The sequence below is a fragment of the Epinephelus lanceolatus genome, chromosome 17 (genome assembly GCF_041903045.1).
Source record: "Epinephelus lanceolatus isolate andai-2023 chromosome 17, ASM4190304v1, whole genome shotgun sequence".
In the NCBI taxonomy this organism is placed as follows: domain Eukaryota; kingdom Metazoa; phylum Chordata; class Actinopteri; order Perciformes; family Serranidae; genus Epinephelus; species Epinephelus lanceolatus.
Window position 1 is genome coordinate 36,992,055 of NC_135750.1, and position 13,944 is coordinate 37,005,998.

Genomic DNA, 13,944 nt, shown 5'->3' on the forward strand with positions numbered 1-13,944 from the left:
AATTAAACAACTTTTCCTGTCTTGGTTAACACATGTTTACATGACATCTGCATTTCCCAGAAAGTCACTTTTGTGGTCAGATATTCCATGAGTTAATGCTCCATTACAGACAGGCCAGTCACAGCCTTGGAGCAGATACTGTCCTGACTCTGAACTCTCCAAACGTGCCACGCTCTCAGCACGTTGGCTCAAACAAGCATCAGCATGTCTTCACTATTAAAACTGAGGAGGAAAAAAAAGCCTGCGATTAGGAAAATCTGACTTAGCTCTGCAAAGTCAAGAAAAGGTTGTGGAGTTTAACATCTTTGGGAAGAATAGTCAGAAGAGCTACAGCTAATTCTCCTGATGCTGTCTAGATAAAAACAGACCAAACTCTGCCACTGGTTATCAAATCCCTGCTATTCCCTCTGACTATACTGAGTAAGAACTTCTAAATCACTGTAATGCTCTCTCTGACTCACTCCCACACACCCCACCGCTCACACACACTCTGAGTATTTCTCACTGAGCCATGAAGTCTTGTTAAAGGGCTCTGATGTGGAATGGCTCTGACTCACTGGCTTAGCAACACTCATATACAATACACACAACACTCTCTCAAATGGGGTAGTTCTGTTTTTGATGTGATATGTGATATGAGACATGCAAATCCCAATTTGCTCTCTTCTGAAACACAATCTCAGGCTATATTCTTTGGAGCTGGAACAGTGACATTAAGTTCTGGCCAAGTGACAACCTCCATGGTGGAAAAATGAAGCCAGAGCAGAAGTGCCAAAAACTGCATTTCCTTGAATGTCCACTTGAGGCTGGCTCCAGAAGCCAGTCAATCTCCATAGACCCCCATGTTAAAACGGCCACCTTTGCAGCAGAAACATGTTTACAGTCTGGTACAAGCAAAAAACATTTTTATTTTCTATAGCTAATTTACCCATTCATGACAACTGTATGGGGGATGAATTTTCGTATAACGCACCTGTTAACATTCTATTATAGTTTAAAGTTATGCATGATTACGGACATAGTCACTTTGAGTGACGGTGGGACGTCACCACAGTCTACAGCCCCATTTCCACCAAGCAGTCCAATACGTTTTAGTTAAGTTCGGTATGCATTTTTTTGCATTTCCACTGTGAAAAGTTGTGGATGGTACCAATGGAATCATTCCTTACATCCCCATTTTTGATCACCCGTCTGTTGGGGTACCTAGCACACAGATCTGGTGCTAAAAAAATGGAGCTAGAAACACTGTAGTCCATTGATTGGTCATTGGTCACTCTGCTCAGGGCTGAGTTGTGGCTGGTTTTGAAGCTTATGTAACCACTGTTTATACTAACTGTGGCAAGTCTAACATACATTAGTAAACTATAACTCTAAATTTTAAGGACGTTTTGCTGTCGCTCACAGCAGCTGTAGTCTCAGAGGAAAAATAACTTAATTCACTTGGCCCACTGCCAGTAACTTTAAAGGTGGAAGGTTTATTTGTAATGTTACTCAGTGCATGAGCTGACTTTTGATAATGAGTGGATCTTCAAGTATTTAAAAATATATATTAATTTCGACCGGATTATGTGAACATTTATTCTAGTCCTCACTCAAAAAGTGTCACCGAGTGTCATTCCTGTGGACTACGGCAACACTAAACCCCTGCGCTTGCCTGAGGACTAAGTACACAAACCCGCTATTTTTAAATATTTCATAGAGACTCTCACTCCAGCCTGTTCTATTTTGTTCTGGAAATGTCAGCATGCATCCCCATTCTGTGGATGATAAACGAGGCACAAACTTCCTTCTGTGTCACTGGTGATGAGGAGATACAGCAATTGCTGAATGGAGCAGTGAGTGACAACAACCCCACCTACATTTAAGAGTACTATTTTCGGTGGAAGCGCTAAATGGATCTAGGGTCTAGGTACCATGTCTGAAGAGTAACTTTTGGTTGCAAAGGTACTATAATGACAGTGTTTGATGGGGCTTATGAGTCAGATCCACCTTCCTCCTCCCCAGCATTACCCTTTCATTTAAATATAGTAAATTCTGGTTCCAAAAACCAAGATGGCAACATCCAAAATGACAAACTCAAAGCTTCAAAATGGGAGTCCACAGACCCATGAGTGATGTTACAGTAGCTACATCCATACAGTCTATGGTTTTGGCAGCAAAAAAGGAAACACTGGCATAAAGAAAAACTGAAAATAACCCACAAGGATTAAAAAATATGTCATTTTTATTTTATTTTTAAACTCTGGTTTCTTTTGTTAATATATGATATGTAATATAATGTTGTCTTTATTTGGTTTATAATATGTGAGAAGTGAGCGCTGAAATGCGTGTCTTTCTTTATCCTTTTTGGCTGCTCAGGCACTGGTACCATAACTGCACAAATAGATGTGCATCTAAATCCAAATGGCAGCGTGCTTGATCACAAAGAGTACATTCTTGACCACAGAAAGCCTCTGGCTTTTCTGCCCAACTAGAGCAACAGCTTTCAAGAGTTTATCTGGAATTCCAAAACCACAAATAAGTCTGTTTCTCTCTGCCGTTGTTTTTCACAGAGCCTGACGTTAGTTGTGAAAGCTGATGTTAGTTAATGCTAAAGCTTGTTCCAGGGGGCCGCTGCCATACCAGCATACAGACCGTTTAAAGTTATCTTTAACCAGCTCCAGAGTTCTATCCTTAAAAACAACAGCAGGGAGAAACAGACTTAATTAAACGTAGTTGAGAGCTCCAGGTAAACTAATGGAAGATATTACCGTATGTGTGGTGATGCCAGACTGCAGAGTGGACTGTGGGTGGGTCCAGAAGCATTGTTGCCAACTCTTTTTCGATGAATGTAGCTAGCACTAGCTCCAGAAGTCACTAAAGGTTGTCAGATGTCGTTGTACGCTCACTTGAGGGCGATGAGGACATCGTCACGTATTAATGGAAACTTTAAACTTTACTGAATTCAATAGTAAAATCTTAAATGTCACTCGCTCCACAATATGCTTATACCAGTGCTATTTTTGTCTCTGCCTGTTTAGATTTGTAGCCTGTGTGGAACTGACTTTAATTATTCTTCTATATGTAAGCTCACCTGAGGCTGTGACCAAACTTAACTTTTCTTAACTCTTAGTGTTAGTGCAGGTGTTTTGTATTATCTTACAGTGACTAAGAAAAAGAATGCACCTTGGACAGGTCATCTTTGGCTGATACTGTTTCATTGATGTTGTCAACATCAGCATCAGTACCAGTATCATGTCAGTGCATCACTGCTATACACCCATCTAGGTTGTAGGTGGAGTTAAACCAGCCATCATCACTGTTGTGGCATCTCACTTGTAAACCAATGGGAGTTTACCTTTTAACTGCTTTTACCAAAAAATATGTCCGGGAGATCCTGTTAAACACTCTTACATGTTGGAGTTGTAGTTAAATGCCATTAAAATAAAGATTACAGTCCAAACAGCTCCAGTTGTAATAAACAGCTAGATGTCTTCTCTATTGAGCTGCTCAAACAATAAACCCAAACTTTGGAAAAAAACACTAAAAAACACTAAAACCAAAGTCCACAAGCCTCTGCTTCATAAAATCATTTCATTTTTCAAATTTTGCCAAGCTGTTAACTGATCTAGATTAATGAACAACACCGCATTTTAGCAGGGATAGTGCTGTGGAAAGTGGTTGTGTTTTTTACCAAGACATCACTCATTTTCCAGCTGGACTTGTGCCATCAGAACCGGGTATTTTGAGCCAAAACATGATCTTTTCCTAATCATAACCAAGTGGTTTTTGTGCCTAAACCTAACAACACATTAACCTCAGTGTTGTGAAACACAAAAAAGCATTAAGTTGCAATGTATTTGCTACATAATAACAATCAAATGTAATGTATCTATGATTTGCGTAAATGTCGATGCCAACATTTTTTCTGGTGACTAGTTTGACAGAGCACAACACATAGATCAACTAAATGAAAGAGAACCCAACAGAAGGAGTCTTGGTAAGGTGTGGCTCCACCACCATCATCTAAAATAGCTTCAGTGCTCCTTGTAATTGATTATCCAAGTGAGTGGAGCTCTGCTGGAGGGATGAACAGCATCCTTCCAAAAGAAATCCCCTACAAAATTTCCTATAGTTACTGTATATAACTATAATTTCTATACTCATCAAAACATTCAGGGGGGCCATGTACCTATATGAAAGTAATTACATTTAGTATGTTTCTACATTCCATCCATCCATCCATTTTCTAACTGCTTATCCTCTTGAGGGTCTGTCCCAGCTGACATTGGGTGAGACGGGTTGCCAGACTATCGCAGGACTGACACATAGAGACAAACAACCATTCATGCTCACATTCACACCAACGGACAATTTAGAGTCACCAATTAACCTAGTCCCCAACCTGCATCTCTTTGGACTGTGGGAGGAAGCCGGAGTACCCGGAGAAAACCCGCACTGACACGGGGAGAACATGCACAGAAGGGCTCCCACACCTGGGATCGTACCTGGAACCCTCTTGCTGTGAGGTGACAGTGCTAACCACCACACCACCATGTTTTTACATTAATTTAATAAATTATTTCCACTGATTTGTCACCTGTTTGTGAGTCTTCCAAAGCAAGGCACGTCATCACACAGTCAGACATGTCACATAAATCCACAGGTCGACCATTCTGTCTAAACCACTTGTTTGAAAGTAAAATTGAAATTACTAGAAGTGACCATCCTGGGTGTAAAAATCCGTTACCAACTCTCCACATAAGAGACATGTGGTACAACACAAAGGGAAATGCGTGGGCTTTTCCTCTCCCTCATGATGTGACCAAATGTAGAGAACAGTTGAGCCATACTGGTGAAAACTTTAAGGGTGTGTGTGTGTGTGTGTGTGTGTGTGTGTGTGTGATCATTGACTGTTTTTCCAACCTGCTAGGCATCCATTGGTGTCAGTTACATTCTTGTTGCTGCAGTGAGTGATTTGGGGATTTTTTCCCATGTTTGTGCCTGCCAGGCTGCATACTGTACAGTGTGCCATAACCATCTAATCAACCATCTGAAAAAAAATCTGCAGACACAACCAATGTAGGGCTGAAAAAAACAGTACAGCCTTCTCTCCAGGGCTGAACAAATCTGTTAGAAGACTGAACCTTGTATAAAAGAAAAGTGGAAGCTCTCTGAGGCCTCTCTCACCCCTTAAAATAGTTTATTCCGCCCCTGCACTAGGATTCATTTCTAGAGCCAAGTGAAGCTGCCTTCCCACTGCTTAAAAAACACTAACACCTGCTAACATCTGGCTTTTGCATGTAATGGGAAAAGTTGCAATCGGCATTCACACTCCAGTCAAATAACACTGCAGCAGTCATGTATGCATCGGCTTCAGCCCTGATCAGCTGTGATGGAAATAAAACATCTGGGAGAACGTGCTAATTTTAGCCACTTTACCGGTGAGATGCAATGACGAACCACCACAAAATACCATCCATCTCCGTCCAACCAGCACTTAAATATTGTTCCAACTCTGCACCGAGTTTGAAACAGAGACTGAATAACCAAGAGATATCTGAAAAGAATTAACTACCATAACATTTTCACTGGCCTCCACGCTGCTTTCTACTGTTTACTAACCTGTTTAAGAGCCTGTCTGTCACATCGAAAGTGACACACCATGCCCGTCTGCTGCAGAGCTGTGTATGCAACTCCATTCTGGCAGTGGAGAAGGAGTCCAAAGCCTGTTTTTTGCGAGTTTTTCCATGTTTAAAAAACTCATGTACATGCAGCAATTTTGGTGGACAAGGGCTATGAATGACTGCTTATGCTGCTGAAGCCCAAACATGCACTTCATTTCTTTCCCCAAGAAAGGGAATCAGGGTGCCAAAACAAAACAAAGAAAGGAAAGCAAAGAAAACAAACAGGCTTTGTAAAAAAAACTTTTCAAAAAGTACATAAGAGACATGGATCACGAGAGGATCCACTGGGACTGCTTATTCATGGGACCCGGAATTTGGTGCTATGCCCCTGACTGGCTACTTTATAGGTGTTTATTTGGTTGGTTATGTCTACAGCAGAATGGAAATTCTAGAACATGAGCTTCACCCGAAAAGTTCTGGCAGGGCACCAGCAGTGCAGCCCATTCTGCCAGGTTAGTCAAGCTTATATAGTGCTGCTGCCATCCAAATGGCAAACACAAATGAGTGTGTGTGCATGAGTGCGTGCGCGTGTGTTTGTGTGTGTATGTGACATCTTTCACTTCCTTTGACTCAGTAGAGACTTGTGTGAACCGTTGACAGAAACATTGAAGTTCTAGCTAGTAACATCCTGTCAGGACACACACACACTCTGTCTCTCTCTCTCCATTGCCTAAATATACACACAAAATATGCAATGCAATAATGATTGTGAAACAGATTTCTCATACGTAGGTGCAGAAACAGAGATCATCCCAGAGCCAAAACAGCTTAAACTGATGGTTAAACTGCCTGTGTTTTTAATGGAAACTATGCTCAGTGTTTGCTCTCTCTCTGTCTATGTGTGTGTGTGTGTGTGTGTGTGTGTGTAAATCTGACTGTGTGATTTATGAGATGTGAGCGCTGTATCAGAGAGTGAGATTGGTGGGTTAGCCAGCTTTCTTCGGTCTTAACACAGGCTTTCCGGTATCATGCAGCAGGTTTACTTTTACCTTATTGTAACTAAGGTGCATTGCTACACAGCTTAAATACTCCAGAGCAACTCAGATGATTGGATCAAAGCAGCATGGCTCCAAACCAGTCAAATTACTGGAATTAAGAGTCATAATTTCTGCAAAAATACTGTAGTGTTATTGAGTTAAATTGAAGAAAGTTGACCGCACTTATAATGAATGATATTTACTCTATGATATTAGATAATAGAGCTGGATTACTTTTAGTTTTGAAAGAGAGCCATACAAAATACACAGCAGCCAGTCCAGAGGCCAAACATGGAAAAATGGATGGATGCAAGCACTTCATTGTTATGAACATGAAAACAGGTCTAAAGCTGCAGCAGAATCACCTTGACTGCCAATATTTTCTAGGTGGCCAACTGTGTTACTGCAACAAAGTATTCCCTGCATCCTGAGAGAGTCTTATAGGCCACCATCTTTATAAAAACACCTCAAACATGACACAAGGTCAGTTATTGACCGTACTGTCACACCCTTGGCCCTTCCATTTTCAGCTGAAGAGAGGGGCAAATTTCAGCGTGATTGCATGTTTAAAGGGACAGTTCACCCGAAAATCAAAAATACATATTTTTCCTCTTACCGATAGTGCTACTTATCAATCTAAATTTTTTGGTCGGAGTTGCTGAGTGTTGGAGATACCAGCCGTAAAGACGTCTGCCTTCTCTCCAGTATAATAGAACTTAATGGCACTTGGCTTGTGGTGCCCAGAGTGCCAAAAGAAAAAGTGTGCTTCTACTCATGTACTGTAAAACCTGCTTAGTTAATGTAAACTCAAGAGAATTGTTGAAACTGATTATATCAAAAATTTGAAGTAACCCTTTTTAACTCTTTTAAAGGGACATTGTGTAACATTTTCAGTTGTTTAGTTGTTGTTGTTGATGTCTGCATTCATAAATATGTCATCACTGGTGTACTATTACCTCCACCAATAATCTGACTTGTTCTTGTAAAAGGAGAATTTCAGATTTGTTTGTACATTGTGTGGGCAAGTCGTCTGGGGGGGTTCCATAAGGTTTCACCATCCTGAGAATACATCCGCCAGCAAGGGACATACAGCGCCGCCTTCTGCGTTTTCGTTGAGAGCCAGGCCAGCGCTGCGTGACTGAGAAGCCGAAGGAGAGGAGCAAGATGCACTTCGCTACTACCCTGGCAAATTTGAAACAAAGCCCCACTCTTTGAGCATAATGCAGGATCATGCATATGCACCATCACATGAGACAGAATCCTCGTCGCCAAGAAAGCTCAAAAGGCAATCAAAAAGGCAACGAGACCGGCGAATTAAAAAAACGAGGGTCAACACCGGGGTAGCCTTTCCCAGGTGGAGAGAGCTGCTGAAAGAGAAAGGTAATGCAATCACAGCTAACAGCGCTAACAGCGGCACAGTGATGCGAGGAGAGGGATGAGGTGTGTGAGGTTGAGCCACTTGTCAGTTGTCAAAAGACAAGCCGTGATTGGTTTGTTTCGATTTACACCCGCCCCAACAGTCCTACGTTGTAAACACAGCCAGCATGGTGAGGAGGGGGTTTGTCAACTCACGTCGCATGTGTCTGTGTAGGAGCCTGAATGAATACTCCATGAAGTATTGGATGACATGGTTTCATCAATGTTATAATAGCTTTTTGGTACACAGTGGCTACCATTGTTGCAATATGCGTTTGAAACAGTGAGGCGCTAGAGTGCGCTATCCATTTGAATGCAATATATGATTTCAACGTTAGATGGGAGAAATTCCTACACACTGTGGCTTTAGTTAAAAAAAACAATTTTTATCAAGTTGATTTTACTCATAATTTCTAAGCGGTGCTAACTTAGTCAAAGCAACAATCCTGATTAAGTACACTTTACTAGGTATGTTGTTTTGCCATTACAGAAAACAGTAAGTATAGCTAACTCAAATATTTCATCACCTTTAAATCAACATATCAATTTATCTGTAAGGCATGATTTACTTTAACATTACTTAACTTTTTTAAGTTTAGTAAAGCTGTACAAACTCCTCTGTAATTACAAACTTTGTATACTTTTAACTCAAAATTGGATGTTCAAGTACTTAAATTCTTTTTTGAAGCTGATTACATAAATAGCATTGAGTAGCTTCAACTCAAAAACCCTAAATACACATATAAATACAAGAGGCTTGTGCTCGTGACAGCGTGAGATGTAAACATTAATGGCGTCCTTCTTGGCTGAGCTGTAACATAAGCTAGCTCAGTGGTACTAGGTGAGCTAGCAGTAGATGCAAGCTTCCCTTTGCGTAGTGATACAGTTGGTGGGTGTAATTTGGTAAAAAGAAAATAGTTCCTACATGAAAATGCTCACAACAAGGTCTGTGGACTATCTTGAGTAACCAGTTCATGATTCACTGACACTGACGCGACTTTTTTCTCATTCATTCCCGTAGCGTCACAGTGCATTAAACAGTGGAAGCTCAGCGTCCAAAGACTTCAGTGGGGAAGCATAGAGTGGGTTGTTCCACTGCAGCGAAACTAGACAGTCAATGGATAAATGCTTTGTCCTGCCCATCGGACGCTCAGCGTCTCTGGGGGTCTATGGGGCAGTGGGCTGGCCTCGGCTGGCCTGGACATTGGGCTTCTGCATGATGATTGGATGATCTGTCTGAGGCTGAATGCCTTTTTGATTGACAGTGAAATGAGCGAATCAGCGATCTTGAAATATAAACCACCATCGGAGCATTTTTCAAGTTTCATTCCGTTGTTCCGAGTTGATCTGGAGACTTTTCCAATCCTCTTAGTGACTTTTTCTTTGTTAAAAACGACTAGCGACAAATCTAGCATCTTTTTCTGGTGTTATTGGAGACTGTACTCGTGTTTGGAGACTCTGACTTCTGTCGCTCTGCAGTTACTGTCCCCAACAAGCAGCGGGTGCTGTGAGCCCCTCCACTGTCCCAAAGCACTCACAGGCGGTCACTCTAGCCTCGTGCAGCAGCCCCAGCTAGCGAGCAAGCTAGCAAGCTGCACATAATGGCAGACAATTTGAATATTGTTGACAGGATTTTGGCGAAGCCATTTGATAGTCTTCCTTACGAGGAGAAACTTAGAGTTAAACAGCAGGGCAGATCAACACCTCAGATTGATTTGGTGCAAAGGGTGGGGAAAAGTAACAGGTCTTTTCACCCATCTGAAAATCTTTGAGGTGTGTTTTGCTGTGGTTCTATGGCATGAGTGTGGTTGAAAAACAGCTTCAATTAAATGCTCCTTTTATAAGTCACTGCCTCACTACAACATGACAACTTTTATGATGTAAACTTAAAGTGAGCTTCCCCTGTTTGAAAGACCAGCAGCCGCCACTGCAATGCACATAAGCCAACGTATTCCCAACAACAGTTTGGAGCCGGTAAGCTGTCACTGAGTGAGGTAACAGTGGTGTTGGATCAGGATGTACACTTGACTACAGGCCAATACTCAACCCAGCAATCCAGCATTTTAGGCAGTATCAGATCAAATACTGGTATCAGTACTTCTCTAATTTTCTGCGCGCATTGAGCACCACAGGCTGAGTTCCATTACACTGGAGAGAAGGCATCTCTACGGCCTTTATTTCTAACACTCAGCATCTCACACCAAAACAATCCACACTGATAAATACCACTACAAGTAAGAGGAAAAATATGCCTTTTTGATTCTGGGGTGAACTGTCCCTTTAAGTTTGCATTGCGAGTGCAGTTATTATAAGGTATCATGACCAAATTCAACTAGAAATGCCAAAGGGGGGTGGGGGGCAGGCAAAAGCATGGAGGGAGTCATCCTGTTATTACCTTCACTACAATTGTTGTTCACGCTTAAGTCATGTAAGCAACAGGATAACAATGGGCTACCACAAAAGAAGACTAATACATTAAAAGGAATACCGACAGCATGACAGGGCAAATGTCCTGAGTAATCGAAATACCAGGACTTACACAAAACAATAGCCTATTCTGTGCACCAGACCCACACCCCCAAAACAGTTTCCGTTTATATGAACTGAAAAGATCTTCCATCACACACAGTTTTACTAGTAACTTGTGAAGTTTCAAATACATCACAGTTTACATGGTTTTGGCTACTAGGCTGAGCACAAAGTTACCCCAGCCGAACCTCACTGAAATATCAGTCAATTTAGGAGTTATGTGTTTATATCAGCTAACATACACACTTTGTAGAAAACATCTTATGACCTGTTAGATAGTTTTGGAGTCATGCTTCATTCGGCTAATATTCTACCCCAAAACAGTGGTCAGTTAAATAATGAATTATATATTTCACAGCTTCACACGTTCTCACTATCGCATTTCACAACAACGTGACACCATGGGAGGCGACACCAATATTCCAAACAGACTGAGATTTTTATTTAACTTAGTTTAGCCTTTAGTTCTCTAAATTCCCAATGCAGGCTGCTGGTAGTGAGGACGCCAAATCTTTAGTATCGTTTGCAGTCACGTTGTCTCGACTAGTATCACTCCTGTAAATCGAGCACCATAAAAATGCTGGAAAATTGTAAAAGTTGTTGGGAAGTTTTTACAGTTTTCCTCCCAGCTGGTTAAGCAGTTACCACCCAGTAGGATATAAGTTACGAGTTTAAGCGTTCACGTGAAGTTGCTCGTTTGTCACATGTTCAACGTCACGGCTCCTTTTATTTAAAACAAAGTGTAAGTAAGTTACCTGTTAACAGCACGGTGGGCATCAGAAAGCAGTAGAACAGCCAGACAAGCACCTGAAGATCCATGTCAGTACAGATCAATACTCACTTCCCGATAATCAACAACGATGTATCAATAACTACCATCGATCAGGGTAGAAACACTTGTTCGCTAGCTTATACGGCTCCATCGGGGCTGATTGATTAACTGTGACAGAGGAATGAATAGAGCATTATTCCGATACTCGCTCATGATCTTCCATCAAAGAGAGAGAAAAAAGAGAAAAACTTTAGTGGAAAGTCTTCAAACAAACGTGTCCGATTAGTCGATCGTATTGCTCTTCTCTTCTAACTTGTTTAAAGCAGTCAGCTGAGCGCGCAGCAGCAGATCGCCTCGGCTGAGTGAAGTTATCGGTGAGGAAGAAAGCTTTTGTTGCATGTGTTCCTTCGGAGGGGCCCAGGCTGAAGTAACAGTGTTGTAGGTGGAAAATGTGATTCACAGGCAAGTCAGTCAGAAGGGCGTTCATAGAGGAGCTATTCTCCAGTGAGCTGCTGCTGCTGCCGCCGCTGCTGCAGCTGCTGGTCACCTCCCTGCTGCCATACAGCCTATTACTGAAACTTCTGCTTCAGCCAACACTGCACAGCTTGTGACTCTGCTGCACTGCTTTACAACCTCTGCTCAGTTTCAAACTTTTGCTATGAACAGTGTTTTCAGCGAAGAAGAGCGTCAAAGAATACTGACAGGTTTTTAAGGCCTGTCGGCTCTGTGTTGGCATGAGCTCCAAAATGTTATGTTTCTTTATTTTATAAATTGGCATTTGTGACATGACGTCAATCAAAACTGGCGCTGGAAATAGGTTTTCCTTGAAGCCACAAATACTGTCTGCCCTTTCTGACACCAAAGTAAATGGCATTGTGTGTGTCGGTGGCGCCCCCCAGCGTACAGATAAACACTGTGAAGACACGGAGCCAGTGAAGGCAACACTGTAGCAGTGGATGTGCGTGGGAAAATGAGCCCAAGTCAAGTGGTTGCTTTATGGCTTGTGGTAAAGGCGTTACTGGGACATAGGCTGTGAGCAATCACTAGAGGAAGGTCTGGAAAAAAAGCACAACGTGAAATCTTATTTTCTTTTTATCCCTTTAATCATCTGGTTACTCCTTAGATTTTTTTGGGACCCCAGCAGTCCTAACCGCCAGGTCGTAAGTGGAAGAATCACTCAGTTTCAGGTTTGAGGGTTGTCTTAAGCAAAAAAGAGAACAAACTGTTGTCATTTCAAGTGAACCAAGCAGTGCATTATCATCCTCAGTTTTTTTTTTACAATATGGTAATTGTGAGTATTTAAGGATGGTCAGTTAGAGATGCACTGAGCAAATTTACACATTACAGAATCATACACTGGTATTATTATACCCCAGTTAAGCTTCAAAGAATGGAGCTTATGGAGGATAATTGTTGGTGGAGGTGTCGAAAGGAAACGGGGACATGTCTTCATTTATTGTGGGATTGTTCATTTGTTTCTTCTTTCTGGAAAGAAGTAATCAGATGTATTGGAGAATGGTTGCATAAACCATTGTCAGAATCTCTCCAGTTTTGCTTATTAGGAGACAGGTCCCTGCTGCTGGCAGGTATATCAAGGCAACAATTTGGACTTGCTCTGGCAGGCTTTGTCGGGGCATCAAGGATAATTCCACATCACTGGAAGAGCCCAAGAAAGCCTGTGTTTAATGAATGGCTACAGTTGATGTCAGACATTGCCTGACAACTTCAATTGCAAGAACTATCAACTACCAAGGGAAATTTTATGAATTCTGGTCTGCTTTTTTGAAGTGCATAAAAAAAGAAACATAAATGTATGTGAAGATTTCTGTCGACTGTAGGGAGAGGTACTAACTTCTTTATTCTTTAGAACATGTTTTAGTTTATTTATACATTGTATCTCCTTATTTGCATAAGTATGCCTTCAGTTTAATGTAATTATTCATTTACTGACAAGTGCTCAGATTTGTTTGTCTGTTTTGTGTATAAACTGTTTCTCAGCTACTCCATGTGGTATGTTTATTAAGTTGTATCCTTTTGTTGATGTGGTGGAAAATTTAATGGAAAAAAACAAACAAATTACAAAAAAAAAGAATCTCTTAATGGCAGAAAGAATCACCTGCTGCCCCTTGCCTCCTCTGGAGGATATTTCCAGCTCCCAGTGCCTCTGCAGAGCCAAGAAAATTAAAACTGTTCCCACCCAGGTCACTAACTGTTCTCTCTCCTGCCCTCTGGTAGGAGATACACAAGCTTAAAGTCACGCACAAATAGACTCAAAAACAGTTTTTACTCACGGGCCATCAGACTGATAAATAAATACATATGAAGTGATCTTGCTCTTCAAGTGTAATCCTCTATTTATTTTACATGTCCAGCATCTTGATACAGCCTTTTTTTGCAATATTTATTTCTGACTTTATAAATGATTATGTTGTCTGTTTCTCACTTACATTGTTTCTTTGTACACTGACAATAGAGGCTTTCTCCTCTATTCTATTACTTTGTATCTAAAATGCCTCTTGAGCCTTTCATATTGTTGATCAGTGTGTATAGAGTAGGCTAATAACTATTAAGTGGTAAAAACATT

At 41.3% G+C, this 13,944-nt stretch overlaps 1 protein-coding gene across 2 annotated transcripts in view; it reads right to left on the minus strand.

The window, feature by feature from the left end:
* The window catches only part of piezo1 (piezo type mechanosensitive ion channel component 1 (Er blood group)), a 120,476-nt gene extending 108,521 nt beyond the window's left edge, over window positions 1–11,955 (minus strand). For both annotated transcript variants that reach the window (XM_033612916.2, XM_033612915.2), the window contains exon 1: window positions 11,344–11,955. In XM_033612916.2, the coding sequence (XP_033468807.2) occupies window positions 11,344–11,407 (64 nt within the window). In that variant the 5' untranslated portion in view covers window positions 11,408–11,955. The remainder of the gene's footprint in view (window positions 1–11,343) is intronic.
* Window positions 11,956–13,944: the final 1,989 nt, after the last annotated feature.